This window comes from Lampetra planeri, chromosome 63 (assembly GCF_965212315.1).
Source record: "Lampetra planeri chromosome 63, kcLamPlan1.2.h2, whole genome shotgun sequence".
NCBI lineage: Eukaryota > Metazoa > Chordata > Hyperoartia > Petromyzontiformes > Petromyzontidae > Lampetra > Lampetra planeri.
In genome coordinates, this window is record NC_136169.1 from 2,504,689 (window position 1) to 2,522,521 (window position 17,833).

The 17,833-nt window shown below is 45.2% G+C and overlaps 1 protein-coding gene across 1 annotated transcript in view; it reads left to right on the plus strand.

Annotated features, from left to right (window-relative positions):
* LOC144736851 (cadherin-13-like) overlaps positions 1 to 17,833 on the plus strand; it is a 52,212-nt gene continuing 34,379 nt past the window's right edge. The window contains exons 1-2 of the mRNA XM_078619501.1: positions 1 to 170; positions 7,096 to 7,198. Coding sequence (XP_078475627.1) covers positions 84 to 170; positions 7,096 to 7,198 — 190 coding nt within the window. The 5' untranslated portion in view covers positions 1 to 83. The remainder of the gene's footprint in view (positions 171 to 7,095; positions 7,199 to 17,833) is intronic.

Genomic DNA, 17,833 nt, shown 5'->3' on the forward strand with positions numbered 1-17,833 from the left:
TCGATCGAGGCTTCTTCTTGGTCTGCCTGCTGCTGCTGCTTCTGCTGCTGCGGCGGGAGTGGCTGGGATTGTATCCGGCGACCATGACTCCTGCCGGGAGAGCGATAGTTGCGCTGTGCGTGGCTAGCGCCGCTATCGTCATTGCCGCCTCCTCAACTCCGCTTGCCCAGGTGAGCGCGTGCACGGCTTTCTCCGGGTCGCGCGCGTGTGCGCGTGCGTGCGTGCGCGCGCGTGTGGGGGGGGGGAGCGGTGGTGGGGCGGTTAGCGCTGCGCTGCGAACCCGGCGACCAGGCGTTCGATTCACGCTCACGGCCGACACCGGTGACGATTATTTGAACCCGGTCCTGGGCCTCCCCCTAGGTCGACTCAGCCTACACATGAGTACCTGGTGCGGTGTGTAAACATCGCCACTGGGGATGTGGTGCTGGCCACCCACCCCCTCGTGTGCCGTGCCGGCCTTTATAGCTGCTCGCTAACAGCACTTGCCCCAACAGTCTGTAAAGGCTATAAGGGTGATCTTTGTCTTTGTGCGTTTAATCGGGCAGTGTTAAGCGCGCTGCGCTATAAACCCCGGCCACCCGAGTTCAATTCCCGCTGCTCACGACCAATAACAGTGGCGAATATTCGAAGCGGTTCTGGGCCTCCCCTAGGTCGACTCAGCCTACAAATGAGTACCGATGTATAAACATCGCCACGAGGGAGACAAGGGCGGTCGGGCGTGGTGCTGGCCACCTTACCCCCACTTGTGTCTTGCCGGCCTTCATAGGTGCTGCTCGCTAACAGGAGTCATCCCAACAGTCTAAGAGCGAGTGAGTGTGTTGCTGTAACCTTTATTGTGGTGGTTGAACATCATATGGATGAGATGAACTATCTTCTTGGTTCTTTCGGTAAAGTCACGTAGAAGGGAAATCATAAAATGAAAAAAATAAAACATAATAAAATACAAATCTCACAACGTTTCGGCCACAACGCAAGCAGCCGTCCTCAGGTGAAGAACAGGTCTGTCGGAAAGACGCTGTCTTTCCATAATAAAATAATTCTTGGGAAGACAGACCTGTTCTTCACCTGAGGACGGCTGCTTGCGTTGTGGCCGAAACGTCGTGAGAATTATTTTATTATGTTTTATTTTTATTATTTTATTATTTCTCTTCTACGTGACTTTACCGAAAGAACCAAGAAGATGAATCCCTGCAGTCACGAAAACTTTTAATCAGGCAAGTTTAGTGAGATTTTATGAATCGTTAATGTAGTCTGGCTGGTGTTCGACAGGATGAGGATTTGAGCTGGCGTTTTAAGCACCCCTCTTTCCCCGTGACTCATCGGCTGCTTGGGGACCTGGTCTTTTGCTTTGGCCAGCTACTCCGCTGCGTCCGTGTACAAAGACTCCCTGTCCAGTCCGCTGATGGGTGACGGCCACTCCACGCCGTGCAGTTTGTCGGGGGTAAATTTCTCAATACTTCGCCACGCTGGTCATAGAGGGTTTGGTGAAGGGCTGGGAGGGGGTGGGGGTAACGTGGAAGTGCGGTGGATGATTGTTTTTTTTTGCTGCACTGCTCTCTCCTGCACGCAAGAATAGTCTTTGAGTCTCGGCGAGGATTTTCCTGCAGCAATTAAAGGCATTGTTTGCCTTGTGTAACGCGTAGAGGGTTTTTTTTTGTTGAACCTGTTTGACTCACAGGTTACGGCATCGCATTTATCCACAACTCTGGCTGTCGCCTGATGATGCCGGTTGTAAATTGCCGGCGAGACGTCGTACTCGAATTGTCGATGTCGTGGGTTTACTCTCCAACACACCGGTGTGCTGAGCTAGGAATGAATAGCCACGTTTGATTGACGTGACACACCCTTACTAGTTGGCTGTGTCGGGTGGTGGCGGGTTTCACGACACATTTATATTTACGGGTTTGAACCCAAATAAAAAAAACCTTATTATGGTTCGCTTCGTCATGTTGAATTTTATGCCATACACCGCGGGGTTCTTTGAGGTTTTTTTTTGTGTCGGTCATTCTGAATGCCTGGTCTCTCGCCCGATGCTTGGCTCAGTGGCAAGCGATACGCAAATTTTGTTACACAATTCGGTCGCGATGATCGCTCCCCTCACCCCCATTAATTGTCACGCGGTCGATTCGGCGTGCACACCACCCAGGTGACAACTGCCATTTGTTGGTTTGTGTCGGGTGGTGGAGGGGTTACACGACGCGCATTTTAGCCAGATTATTCTTAGGCCTAACCCCCCCATTTTTTTGCGAATCCCTTCGTGGTCTTACCCCACCGCTTGTTTTCATTTCTCGGCGTCGCCTTCTCGCGCTCCACGTTCTCAATCTTTGCGGCCTCTCTCCGTTCCTCCGTCTCCTATTGCTCAGTCCACGCTGTCGCTCTGTCTCTCTTTCTCTCTCTCTTCTCCGTGGCGTGCGCGATGACACCACAACCACGTGACTTTTGTTTTGTATTGTACGCGGTGCTTTCAGCGCCACAGCGCGTCGATTTGTAGCGTTTATTTTCATTTGTTTGCTGGTGACTTTGTGTGTTTCATATTGAAATCGCCTCCAGTGCTTTTTGCTGCTGGCGGCAATAAACGTTGTTTAAAAAGTCAAAAAGTCTCTCTCTTCTCGACAACCCCCTTCGCTGGAACAAACTTCGCCCTACACATTAAGCGGTGACCTTCGCTCGCAGAGTTTCCGCTCCGCACTCAACAACTCTCTTCTTCCACCATTGGAACCTCCTTTGCCAGTAGCAAAATATGATAATTGTTTTTTTTACCCTTTTATCTGGCGACAAAACTGACAACTTTTTTTTACAAGAAGTCATGCTTGCATTGACCACAATACCTGCAGTCGTAATGCAAACAAAAAACACAACTCTGATAATGTATGCACTGTCCTAGAAATCGGTGTCGACCAATCAAATTGGTGTGGACCAATCAATTTCAAGGACAGTGCATACATTATCAGAGTTGTGTTTTTTGAGAGAGACCTATAGACTCACCACACAGAGACCCATAGACTGACACAGAGACCCATAGACTCACCACACAGAGACCCATAGACTCACACAGAGACCCATAGACTCACCACACAGAGACCCATAGACTCACACAGAGACCCATAGACTCACCACACAGAGACCCATAGACTCACACAGAGACCCATAGACTCACCACACAGAGACCCATTTCTTTAGCTGTATCGTGCTGTGACGGTTCCACCTGAAGACGGAAGCTTGTGTTGCCTCCGAAACGTCGTGATTTTTATTTTATTTTTCTTTTATAAATTTTAATTTTTTTACCTACGTGAATTTACCGAAAACCTAAGAATATGAATACCTCGTTATTTCGGTATTTCATAATTCGTAATTGGGGATAATTTTGCACGACTGCGCTTTCGGCATATACGGTGTATTGTTAGTTCACCATGAGCCGAATTGGCATAGCAAATGGTCCAATTTCGGTATAGCACGTGGAGTCATGCCGCTCACAACGACCAAAACAATGTCGAGGCACGTGGCGAGCGTGTTCAGACCCGTCGCTGTCGACTTGACCTTGCTCGTGCACTCAGCGCAAGCCAATCATCAAAGAAATGTCGTCGAAAGCTACATCAAGAAGTAATAGGAAGATACCGAAGTATAAATCCCTTAGGGGCCGTCCATAAATGTCGTCACGCACCTGGGGGGGGGGGGGGGGGTGTCAGACATTTGTGACGATGCGTGACGAGGGGGGGGGGGTGAGAAATGTGACGTCACATCAAAATGCGCAACTTTAAATAAATATCGAATTGTTATAAGAACACTAATTGTTATAACAACACTCCTACAACATCAGAGTGCAGCGCCACATTAAATACGCACTACAGTGACAATAGTTTAAAGCGATTTGAAGCAAGTTTTATTTTCAAAATGGAAATATGGTTTTGGGGGGGGGGGGGCAGAGCTTTGTGACGTCATATTTTAGGGGGGGTCTGACTTTTGTGACGCCGTGTGACGAAGGGGGGTCAAAAATCGTCCAAAATCTCGTGACGTCATTTATGGACGCCCCCTTAGTCCGCGAGACAAATCCACAGTTTTGGATAGAATTGATGCAGGGTGTGTCAATGCTTATAGTGTGCGATGAGTTTGGAAAACAAATTTGGAAAGAATATTCACGTAGGTAAAACATTAAAATTAATAAAAGTAAAATAAAATAAAAATCACGACGTTTCGGAGGCAACACAAGCTTCCATCTTCAGGTGGAACCGTCACAGCCACGACAGCTGTATCAAGTAAATGAGAGATTGCAGGAGCTACCACTCCGTTTATTATATAAACCACTCCGTTTAGCTGTCGTGGCTGTGACGGTTCCACCTGAAGACGGAAGCTTGTGTTGCCTCCGAAACGTCGTGATTTTTATTTTATTTTACTTTTATTAATTTTAATGTTTTACCTACGTGACTTTACCGAAAAAACCTAAGAATATGAATCCTTGCAGTCACGAAAGCTTCAAATCTAGAAATTTGGAAAGCAAATGTATCGGGGCAGGAGGTCATGGCAGATAATCCGGCAAGGCCAGAGCCCCCTATGTGCCGAATTAGCAAGGGTTTTGCTCTGCATACTGACCTATCAGTTGGAAAGCTGGAAATCCAGGCTGGCAGATTCGACTGAATGCCGATTGACGGAGGCCCCCAGCACATGAGCGCGTGATGCCAGAGACGATCAAAGGCTTTGAGAAATGTCAAGGACTAAGAGCGGAGATTACGTCGTATTTCCAAATTAAAAGAAAGAAAATAAAACACGGCTCAAATTTATGTGAGTCTAATTAAACCCTCCAGCACACTACCATGTTAATGAGACGTCAGATTTATTACGTATTGTTTCTTTAAATGTATGAAATAAATTATACTCCACCCTATTTGGCTACATGTTCAAATTGTGTGCTGAGTGGCTCAGAGTTTAGAGTGCTTAGCTGGCACCACTAAGAGCCTGGGTTCGAATCAGGGTTTCGTGATTAACCGATGTTTTCAGCCAAGTCACCTTACATTGAAACCCTATGCTCACATAGAGACCAACAGACTCGCACAGAGACCCATAGAATCATAGAGACCAATACGGAGATTGAATTATGATTAAACTGGTTTCTCAAGTGTAATAAGTTGATGGTCTCTGCCCGCTTAACAATGATTTAGAAACCCCACAGGCCAAATAGAGTCGGCGTAGACTAAGATGTGGATTTTTTTCATACGTGTTCTCCAGTGTAACCAATTGATATTTTGTTTGATAGCCTGCGTGATGAACACCGTCGGCAGGGCACATATTGAACAAGTATAACCCGTAAAAAAAAGTTTTTCACTATAAATCCTTTATATGCGTGGCGGCTAGAGTCCTCTCGTCCTCTGGCTTGAGATGGCTGCCACCTATGGGTCAGATGATTGCATGGCAGCATTAAGCAATTGGTAATTAAATATAATATTTTTGTCCTAAAAAGTGTAAAATTTTGGGAAAATTTTTTCACGAACATTAATTGTCACGCACAACGAGTCTGTGTGGAAAATGTCAGCTCGATTGGATCACGGGAAGTGGGTTAAAAAACGACCGAAAGATTTGCACGGTCCTAAGCAAGCAAGCAAGTGAACTTAATATAAAGGATTTTAAAACAAGTAAACCCGTAAAAATAAAGTTTTTCACTATACATCCTTTATATGCGTGGCGGCTAGAGTCCTCTCGTCCTCTGGCTTGAGATGGCTGCCACCTATGGGTCAGATGATTGTCTGCCACCATTAAGCAATTGGTAATTAAATATTTAATTTGTTTTCCCTAAACAGTGTAAAATTTTGGATTTTTTTTCACGAAAATTAATTGTCACACACTACGAGTCTGTGTGGAAAATGTCAGCTCGATTGGATCACGGGAAGTGGGTTAAAAAACGAGCGAATGATTTGCACGGTCCTAAGCAAGCGAACTTAATATAAAGGATTTAAAAATATATTCGCCTGTGGAGGACGCGGGGATCGATCCCGCGACCTTTGGCATGGGAAGCGAGGGCGCTACCAACTGCGCTACTCCGCCACGGCCTGTGGAGGGGTTACGCTCTGGGCTCTTACACTCTGACGTTCAGCCAAAGCCATAAATTAGTTCTCTTTGAATATATGTAAAATATTTTTTTTTTGCCTAAAAAGTGTAAAATTTTGGGAATTTTTTTTCACGAACAATAATTGTCTGGCACAACGAGTCTGTGTGGAAAATGTCAGCTCGATTGGATCACGGGAAGTGGGTTAAAAAACGACCGAAAGATTTGCACGGTCCTAAGCAAGCAAGCAAGCACGCAAGCAAGCAAGCAAGCGAACTTAATATAAAGGATTTAAATAAAAAAGGTGTAACCAAAAAGTGGGTGAGAGCTGAAGGTGACTGCAGATGTCGTTCCGTGACAACATACTCATCCTGGGCTGTTCTCTGAAACAGGGTGATGATTGACTGCTGGCTTTTGCTTCATAGCCGCAACGGATTCCCTCGTGCCACTCACACACAGTCGCTATTTGTGAACACGTATCGCCGACTTAAAGTTAAACGTCGCGTATCTCACCACCGAATTAGGTGGTGATAATTGTTCTCCAAGTAACTCACCGGCGAGTAAGCCAAAAACAATAACAGCTGGCACGTTAAACTCTTCAAGGACAATGCATATATTATCAGAGTTTCTTTTATTTTGTTGCCAGAAAGAAAGGGGGAAACCCCTATGATTATATTTTCGTACTGGCAAAGGAGGTCTAATGATGTAGATGTTCACCTCGAGCCCTCATTACTTTCATAGTGCGTTGTCTTTGAGCTGTACGCATTTTGGCGTCATCTGGTCGAGCACCAATTGAGACGTGGCTCAAAAGAAAGCAGTCTCTGGTGTGGACCAATCAGTTTCAAGGACAATGCATATACTATCAGAGTATTTTTGTTTGCATTTTGACCACAAGTATTGTGGTTAATGCACACATGATTCCTTGTAAAAAGTGTCAGTTTTGTTGCCATAAAAAAGGGGAAAAACCCCTCTATTATGATACAAGTTATGCAAAGAGTAAATTCTGTTTTGCCGTACACTGTCCATTTCTCTGATCCACAACCTCTGCTGACGTCACTCAGCAGGCCTCGTCACGTGATGGCGGCTGCCGGCCGGGATTCGCCGTGGGCCACGTCTGTGCGGACATCCCGAAGCGTGTTCCGTCGGGCCACGTGATCCTCACCCGTGAGTCTATAACCTTTGGATAATGAAGAACACATGGTGGATAACCCATAGATAATGGATAACCTATGGATAATGGATACTAACCCATAGATAATGGATAACCGATGGATAATGGATAATAACCCATAGATAATGGATAACCGATGGATAATGAATAATAACCCATAGATAATGGATAACTCATGTATAATAAATAATGCCTCCTCACCCGTGAGTCTATAACCTTTGGATAATGAAGAACACATTGTGGATAACCCATATATAATGGATAACCCATGGATAATGGATAATAACCCATAGATAATGGATAACCCATGGATAATGGATAATAACCCATGGATAATGGATAATAACCCATAGATAATGGATAACCCATGGATAATGGATAATACCCCATGGATAATGGATAATAACCCATAGATAATGGATAACCCATGGATCATGGATAATAACCCATGGATAATGGATAACCCATGGATAATGGAACATGGATCCTCACCCGTGAGTCTAAATCCATAGATAATGGATAGTAACCCATGCAAAATGGATAATCCATGGATAATGGTTCCTTACCCTGAATCTAAAGCAATGGATAATGGTTAATAACCCACGGGTAATGGATAATAACCCTTGGATAATGGATAACCCATGGATAATGGATACTAATCCATGCATAATGGGTCCCCACCCGTAAGTCTAACCCCATGGGTGATAATGGAGGCGGTGTTTCTCAAACTTTTAGGCCCCATGGACCGCTCAGGGAATGCAAACATTCTGCGGACCACACAACTCCCCCCACCCCTCACCCAAACCCCCACCCCTGGTGACGAAAGCATTCACTTATCTCTCTAAATAGCAGTACCCATACAACACTTTTATATTACCGCAGCATTCCTTTTTTTGTTTGACGCCGCATTACGTTTTTAGGGTTAGGCTGGTTAGCTAGCTTCATATTTTTTTCATATCGTGAGAAAAATATTAATTCACGGCTCAAACAAAAGGAATAATAAACGTTGTCATCGTTTTTCCGAATCAACCCAGCATCACGGCCACTGGTGGGACCACCTAGGCCAGGGGTCCCCAACCCCTGGGCCGCGGACCGGTACCGGTCCGTGGCCTGTTAGGAACCGGGCCGTACAGCAGCAGGAGGTGAGAGCGGTGAGTCCGCGAGTGACCCGCCCCCATTGTTTTATTATTCACCACTTCCGTCCACGCCTCTTTCCCGCACTGCGCACTTGTCTCAGTCACAGTCTTGCTAAGCCCACAAGCTGCTGACCCTAGCCAATATGAGTAAAAAACAAACATCGCTGGAGAGTCTTCTTGGTTCTTTCGGTAACGTCACATAGAAGGGAAGTAATAAAATAATAAAAATAAAAATAAATCGCTGGAGAGCTTCTTTGAAAAGGGGGAAAGACCTAATGATGACCCCCCCCCCCCCCCAGGTCCGTGAAAAAATTGTCTTCCACGAAACCGGTCCCTGGTGCCAAAGAGGGTTGGGGACCGCTAACCATTAGGACCATCGGAGACCACCGGTGGTACCGTGGCCCACACTCTGAGATCCACTGTTGTAGGGAAAAAATCATTCGGTCTCCAGACTAGGACTGCCACTTTTTCGACAGACCAAACACACCCACGCCCATATCATGGGACCGTTTTTGCCAGTATCAAAGTATGGAAAATTCGAATAGGTTTTACACTTTCTGGCAAAAAAAACAGGAGGTGTTCAGATGTTTAAACACTAAAGAGATAGCTGTTGCAAGGATTGAAGTCTGCAATAACCACGCGTGCTTGTGGTTAGCATGCAAACATGCTCTGATAATTCATGCATTGTCTTTGAAACCGATTAGCCGACACTAGAGACAGCAGCCATTTTTATGGCCTAGTCTCACGAGTGCCAGACCAGATAACGCCAAAAGGTGACCAGTGTTCGCCTTATGATACATTTACCCCATGCGATGTCGCTACCGGATCTCAGTGAAAGTTTTTTCCTGACACCCGAATGCTGAATTCCCATTCGGAAATTGTCCAGGAGAATGAAACTCTGGAGAGGTGGAACCCATAGGGTGCGTGGGAGGTTGAGTGGGTGAGTGAGTCAGTGAGTTACTAAGTGGCATTTTTATGTAAAGAGTCCGTGGATGAGTGGGTGACTGAGTGAGGAGTGGGGTGTTTCACCTTTTCCACAAACCAAACCACAGCAATATTTGCCAATCAGTCTAGACCTGTGCAGTGTTTTTACAGTAATAAAGTTCAACCCAAACCCCCAGATCTTGGTAAAAAATCATTCCTGTCACCCGAACGCAACTGCTAATACCCGAACTGTTTAGGTCAAACCCGGGCAGTTGGTAACTAGTCTCCTCCCATAAACACACACATATTTTTTGTAAAATATCAGGCTTTTCAGACCAGTATTATCGATGTTAGTTTTTAAGCAAGCCAACTCTGGAACCGGTTTCGACCTACCGGATCTCATCGGCAAAGTCAAGTTGGTTAAACAAACTCCGCTGGATTAATCACACGTCACGAGCAAAGAGCGCCCGATCGAAATGATGGGATCATAGTGAAAACCAGATTCGGGGCATGATGTCATTTATGAGGCGAAAAACACGAGGAGTGCCTTCTTGGCTGGGAGGGATATGCAAACAAAAGCGTCATCGTACCTCAGGGAAGGTGGGAACGTAATGCCCAAATAAATTACAATATAAGCAACACACAACAACGTTTTTAATTAAACACGCTGTAGCTGTGGTCGGCACGCCTAGCTGTGAACCCTGTGGGAATTGAATTCGATGGTGGCTAACAATCGGGTGCTGGGTGATGCGTGCACTTTGAACCTTGACCTCTTCACGAACCAATGACGGAACCAGTGTGGTGCATTCCCCCTTATAGCCGCTGGGCTCAGCCGAGTGACCAATAGGTTTTTCGAACACCTTGGTAAGCCACGCATTTTTCTTCTTTCGAGCGGCCTCCGAAGAGGATGTCTTGTAGATTTTAGTTGTGATTTTAGCGATGGCTTGTTACACAAAACACTGCTCGGTTGGCTCGTAGGTTTCCGAACGCTCCATGTTTGGCACAGAAATGCAGACGCCAACTCTTGTAGCCTCGCACGGCGTTTCGCCTTCAAAAAAACACTTCGGTGCCCTCATCTCCGAAGAAGTGGCTGGGTCACAGCTTCTTCCAAGAACACCGCATTCACGTGAACTTAATTTATTATTACATCATTAATTGTTATTACAATAACGAAAAATATTAAACAAAAAAAAAACCGCCGAGTGCATAGCCTTCGGCAGCGCGTGCGATCACAATTAAGCGTGCAAATTACAGCTGCTCGCAGCACGTGACTGTTCACTTGAAAAACTCAAATAAGTAATTTTCTGCGGTGGGACGCGTGTGTAAGGCTGCCAACAAATAATGTCCGACGTGGGCGGGCGTGGTGGTTCCCACAGATTTGTGAAACTAACCAAAAAGAACACATCGGACTATGGCTTGGCAAGGAGACTGCAGTACATGGATTACTGCATCCATCTGTGCAGTGTTGTCTGGATATCACACTTATATTGCTACTACTACTACGGTGACTGTTCCAGTGAACTGCACTCATTGATTCCTTATTGAGGCCTCGGTCTGCCAGACTGACTGTTCAACCACCACCACCCTCTACACTAAAGGTTACATCAACTCACTCGCTCACCCACTCATTCACTCACATACCTACTCTCTCACTCAGTAACCCATTGAAGTGAATAGTGTTCATCTCCTCTTTACAGCCCTGCAGAGCCAGTGGTGGAAATTCCACATTCCTATGGCGGGGGCACGTTTTTTTTCTCCCATAGGACAATCACTTTTGGGATTCCCCACAAAGAAGGTGGTACTTGTTTTAACGACCATGGAGTAATGATGGGCTAAGTCACCCCCCCCCCCTCACAACCAGGACTAGAACTTGCATACTTCCACTTGCGAGCCATTCGCCGTACTTCTGAGCCGCCTGGCCGGATAAATAAAATGGTAACTACGACGGTCATGTGAGGTCCACGTTCGGTTGTGGTTCACACGGCTAAATGCCGCGTCAGTACACACTGTGCTGGCAACCGCTGACCGTCTCGGTTGACATCGATTGCTTTACACCGCGACCCACGGTAAAACCAGACTCTCAAGTGTAGCGAGTTGATATAGTGTCAGTTCAGAAACGATTGGCTTCCAAAAAAAAGATATATATACAAAAAAAACACGCTTTTTAAAAACCTACCTTTTATCACTTCATTAGACAAAAAATCCAGTGCTCAGAGCAAGCAGCCTTCTATGACGTCATCTTTCAAGGACTACATCAGTCACAAAGGGGAGACAACACGAGCAGCAACATTCATTAATCTCGCCACAAACTCTGATGCTGTGATCATGATCGACACCATGAGACGCGTGACTGGTCCTTCTTCGACGGCCGGGGTGGTTTAAACACTCGTGTATCACGGCATGGAGCCCTATGTTCGATTAACCGACTCGGGCACCGTTCTGCGTGTGGAGTTTGTGTGTTGTCTCTCTCTCGTCTGTTCTGCATGGGGTTTCCTCCCATATGCTATAAACAACAACAACAACACAACTGGTTTTGACCAAAATATCCCAATGATGAAAAATATACCTGCAAATTACTCCACATATGTACCTTGCCTTCTCCCTCCCGTAAACACTTAGCAGGACCCTCCTTTAAAAAGTTGAACCAGGATATGCCACCTTCTATGCCATACGGATCAGAACTATTGAACATTGAAAAATAAACTGGAACAAAGTAGACGCAGGATTTTGACTTTGAAAAAAAAAGCCAGTGGGCTTGGCTGGGACATGTCACGGGATTTGATGATGACCGGTGGTCATCGTCTATCACAGAGCTTCAGCCAAAGCTTCGTCGGTGAAGTCATGGGTCAGGAGCTGGTCCTGGAGTGGACTTCAGTACCTGAAAGAAACTCCCAGTATGTGGAGCGAATGGCGACAGACAAAGCTTCATCAGCGAAGTCATGGGCCAGCAACTGGTCCTGGAGTGGACTTCCGTACCTGAAAGAAGCTCCCAGTATGTGGAGCGAACGGCGACAGACAAAGCTTTGTCAGCGAAGTCATGGGCCAGCAACTGGTCCTGGAGTGGGCTTCAGTACCTGAAAGAAGCTCCCAGTATGTGGAGCGAATGGCGACAGACAAACCTTCATCAGCGAAGTCATGGGCCAGGAGCTGGTCCTACAGTGGACTTCAGTACCTGAAAGAAGCTCCCAGTATGTGGAGCGAATGGCAACAGACAAAGCTTCATCAGCAAAGTCATGGGCCAGCAACTGGTCATGGAGTGGGCTTCAGTACTGGAAAGAAGCCCCCAGTATGTGGAGCAAAACCACGTGACATCATACCCAACAACACACGTGGTACGGACAGAAAATCTACCGGGGCGATCGATACCCGACTTCGTGTTTGATAGAGCCCGCACCCTCCCCCCTCCCGTCCCCCATTAACCCGGGGCATCTCCGAGCGCCGTCGCACGCGATAAGCGACCTACATCTCACGTGAACGCATTTGAACAGGAGGAAATCCCCCCATTGACAGCTGGTCCCTGTGCTGCACAAGTGATTTAGCGCTGGTCTGCAAGTGGTCATTAGTCTACAAGATTGGGAGGGGGTGGGCGAATGACATCGGGGAGGATGTTTCACATCTACTATCCATACAGTCGCATTTTTAGCTACATGATCTGACCAAATATTTTTTTTATTAATCAACAATTGTATCGTTAACACAGCACACACTGCAGTAATAACCGGGGTGGCCTGTTGGATTCGAACCACGAACCTCTGCAACAAGCGGCGAATGGGCAACTGCACGGCCGTGCCACCACGGAAATGGACACGGGTCATTGTTTGTAGCTAATTCAAATTAAATAAACTACCCTTGAGCCTTCTGTTGAATTGATTCTAGCTCGTTGGGGAAGTCGAATGACGGTGATTTATCTACCCATTGCGGTCACAGTACAAAAATAAACACATGTGATCTTGTGTTGCCAGTGATGCACAATCACAGATAACCAGAACTCTAAAACATTAATCAAGCATCACGCATCTTTCTCAGATGAAAACAAGGCGTATTGCTTGAATCGTCACCTATTATATAGTTTAGTTCCCATGTATGGCCGTGGGGCTATTATTAAATGTGTTGAGTTCTAGCTGTCACGGCAGTCTGAGTTATCACCTGCTGAAAATCAGAATATGTTTACACTATGAGATCTCTTTTACCAGTGGCAAATTATAGTAGTAGGTTTTTACCCTTTTAAACTGGTACAAAGGCATCATGTTTGCAATGATCACAACACAAGTAGTCAAAAAAGCAAACAAAAAGAAGCAACTCTGATAATGATAATAATATGCACTGTCCTTGAAGTTGATTGGTCCATCTGGTCCAACACCAATGGGGACTAGGCTCTAAAGAAAGCCGTCTCGGGTGTGGACCAATCAACTTCAAGGACAGTGCATATTATTATCATTATCAGAGTTGCTTCTTTTTGTTTGCTTTTTTGACTACTTGTGTTGTGGTCATTGCAAACATGATGCCTTGAATAAAGGTGTCAGTTTTGCACCAGTTTAAAAGGGTAAAACCCTACTACTATATCAGAATATGTATTTATACTGGAGGAATCCGATGAATTACAAAGCTTTTGTTGACAGATGTCCAGTAGTTTTATAGATGTCCAGTAGAAATTTGAGACCTAGTGAGGCTTTTCCTGGGCAAATAACAGAGATATACATTTTTTAGACGTCGTCTGCTTCAGAGATGAAATGTGGAGTTTGATGTGCTGAATTCAAATATGACAATTAAAACAACTGATTTGCTACTGTTCCTAAGATATTAAAGTTTTGACATTTTACGTCTATGTATATTGTGTAGATAGAGTTTTACTCATAAGTTGTAAACCTAGGTCTTTTAATGTGTTTATGGTTGATTTACATGATAACATGTCACCTGTGCTGTTCATGTAACACTTAAAAAATCAGCAAAGGGGTTATATAAATACAATTTATTATGAAGCAAAAGGCCAAACACTATTATGTATATATAAGTACATAGTTTAGTCCTTATTCAGTGTCTACTCGGCACTTCTTGGCGTGTCTCTTGAATTCATTAAATGGAGCATCTCTTGTCACTCTCCAGCAATAGTCTGCAAGCATTGATGGGGCTCCATTTGCCCTGATAGCGTTTCTCCATTGTCGCAATGTCCCGGTGACATCGCTCGCCATGCTCGTCGCTCATTACTCCGCAGTTTTGTGGGAAAAAATCGAGATGAGAGTGCAAATTTGTTATCTTTAGTGACATGTTGCAACCAAGGCTTTTATATGCCTTGAGGAGGTTTTCCACCAACTCCCTGTAGTTGTCTGCCTTGTTGTTTCCGAGAAAATGTGTTGCCACTAACTGGAAGGCTTTCCATGCCGTCTTTTTTTCCTTGCCACGAAGTGCACTGTCAAATGCATAATCTCCAATAAGTTCACGAATCTGATGACCAACAAAGACACCTTCCTTTATCTTAGCTTCACTTAACCTTGGAACATTTCCACGGAGGTACTTGAAAGCTGCTTGTGTTTTGTCCATGGCTTTGACAAAGTTCTTCATCAGACCCAGCTTGATGTGTAAGGGTGGTAACAACATCTTCCTTGATTCAACAAGTGGTGGATGCTGAACACTTTTCGTCCCAGGCTCCAATGACTGTCAGATTGGCCAATCTATCTTGATGTAGTGGGAATCTCTCGCACGACTATCCCAGTCGCAGAGAAAACATCAGTACTTTGTGTATCCAGTCTGCAGACCAAGCAATAGAGCAACAACCTTCAAATCGCCACAAAGCTGCCACTGATGTTGGTAATAGTTTATGCACCTCAAAAGTTGTTTCATGATGTCATAGGTTTCCTTCATATGGACTGCATGACCTACTGGAATTTATGGCGAAACATTGCCATTATGAAGCAAAACAGCTTTAAGATTCATCTTCGATTAATCAATGAACAGTCTCCACTCGTCTGGATCAGTAACGATGGTGAGGGCTGCTATACCACCATCGATGTTGTTGCATGCTACAAGATCACCTTCCATGAAGGAGAGTGGGACAAGATCTTTTTGATGGTCATGGAACATAAAACCCTCACATCACCTGCCAGGAGATTCCACTGCTGAAGTCTGGAGCCCAACAGCTCTGCCTTACTTTTGGGAAGTTCCAAATCCCTGACAAGGTCTTTCAGTTCACCTTGCGTTATGAGGTGTGGTTCAGAGGAGGAGGATGGGAGAACATCTGGGTCATGTGACCTTGATGGTTCAGGACCAGAAGTTTCATCCTCTTCCTCATCTGACTCAAGTGAGAATGATTCTGGTGCATCATGAACCGGCAGTCCTTCTCCGTGGGGTACTGGGCGAATAGCTGATGGAATGTTTTGATAATGCACAGTCCATGATTTATTCTTTGACACACCTTCCCCAACTTGAGGCACCATGCAGTGATAACAATTGCTGATATGATCTGTTGGCTTTCTCCAAATCATTGGCACTGCAAAAGGCATGCATTTCCTTTTCCTGTTCAACCACTGGCAAAGATTTGTTGCACAAGTGTTGCAGCATATGTGTGGGGCCCACATCTTGTCCTGATCTCAAATTTTGCAGCCAATATTAAGGTGGTAGGCTTTCTTAACCACAGTGGTTATATTGCGCCTTTGTGATGCAAAATCCACTTCACCACAAACATAGCAGAAGTTATCAGCTTTGTTCACACAAGTACGAGGCATTTCTGCTCACTTTGGCAAAACAGAAATGTGTTCCGTTACAAAATCAAACACTGACAAATAAGAGAGCACGGCACTGGATAATTTCTAGAGCTTATATAGGGATATTTTTTTCAGCAGAGGGATGTAAGCCTAGTTATTATTGCATTACCAATGCCTTCTAGGAATAATATCATGTCTGATGCAATCCCAGGTTCAGATTGCATCATTCATTGTTTTGCTCAAAAAGCAAGTACAGTAGAACCTCGGAGATATAACGCATCAGAACTCGAACAAATCGGTGTTCGAAAGATATTTCCAAACCAAACGAAATTCGGAGGTCGAACGGGCAATCACGACTTGAAAGAAGCTGTATGGCTGAGACTCGCATGGCCAGCATGCATGACGTTTGCCCGGGCAAAGGTTTTACCACCTCCTCCTTCTCACCACCTTCTACTCAAGTCATCAGCTCTCCTTACTACAGGTAAAGTGAAGTTCAATGTTCATTTATTTCATTTATTCCATATATTTATCAATTTATTCCATTTATTTATTGTGTTTCTTGTTTTTTGTATGATTTTATGCATGTAATTCCTGTAAACTTCGTGTAAAAATGCTTTATAATGAGAGATTTCTTGTGTCTGGAACCAATTAATGCCATTTACATTCATTCTTATGGGGAAAATTAATTCGGTGTTCGAACAAATCGGTGTTCGAATGGCCTTCTGGAACGAATTAAGTTGGATCTCCGGAGTACCACTGTACTGTCCAAACCCGGTCATAGATTTATTCATAGATCCAGTCAAAGATGTATTTTAGTAATTTCTGGTTTAAATTGAGATCCCTTCCCTTCGTAGTGACGTTAAGGGTGTCACCATGGTGGTAGCGCCAGGCACTGTCCTAAGAGTTCTACTGTGCGTCTGGGGCCAGAGTGAGTACGGCATGCGAGCCGGGCCCTGGGGGGCATAGTCCTGGTGGCGGCCTGAGAGAGGGCAAGTTAGGACATGGTAGTCTGGGTGAACCCGAGAGGGCACGTGACCGGGACAGGGTAGTGAGGGGGGGGGGGGCAAGCGAGGCTTGAGGGACACGTGACGCTCCGTCGAGATCCTTCGGGAAAGGTCTCGAAGGGGGAGCAAGGCCACACTCAGGAGCATAAAGGGGCAGTCCGGAGTGTGTTCGAGGCTCGTCTGTGAAATCATCCTGGGGTCCCGCGTCTCGTCGTCGTCTCCGGGTCTTCGGTCTTCGCTCGGCATCGTGGGTCAGGCAGCGTGGACGCTGACTGACCCGTTCATGGAGTTAGTCCGCTGCTCACGTAGGTAATCGTGTAGTTGTCACTGAGATTCTAGATTTGAAGCTTTTGTGACTGCAAGGATTCATATTCTTAGGTTTTTTCGGTAAAGTCACGTAGGTAAAAAAATAAAATTAATAAAAGTAAAATAAAAAATAAAATAAAAATCACGACGTTTCAGAAGCAACACAAGCTTCCGTCTTCAGATGCAGCTATCGTGCTGTGACGGTTCCACCTGAAGACGGAAGCTTGTGTTGCTTCTGAAACGTCGTGATTTTTATTTTATTTTTATTTTACTTTTATTAATTTGAATTTTTTACCTACGTGACTTTACCGAAAAAACCTAAGAATATGTCACTGAGATGTTGAAGCCGTGTACGCTTATGTAGTTAGCCCTGTTGGGGTGTTGAAATAAACGTGTAGCCTCCAACTCCAGCGTGTGCCTCTGTACAACGCACTACACCTTTATAACTCACTTATCCTCTGCCATTCCCAAGTCAAGGGTCGTATAGTTCAAGTTCAAGTTCATTTATTAGGTATAGCTCTGTGAGCCATTCGGCTCTTGAATCGGGTGCAACCGCAACA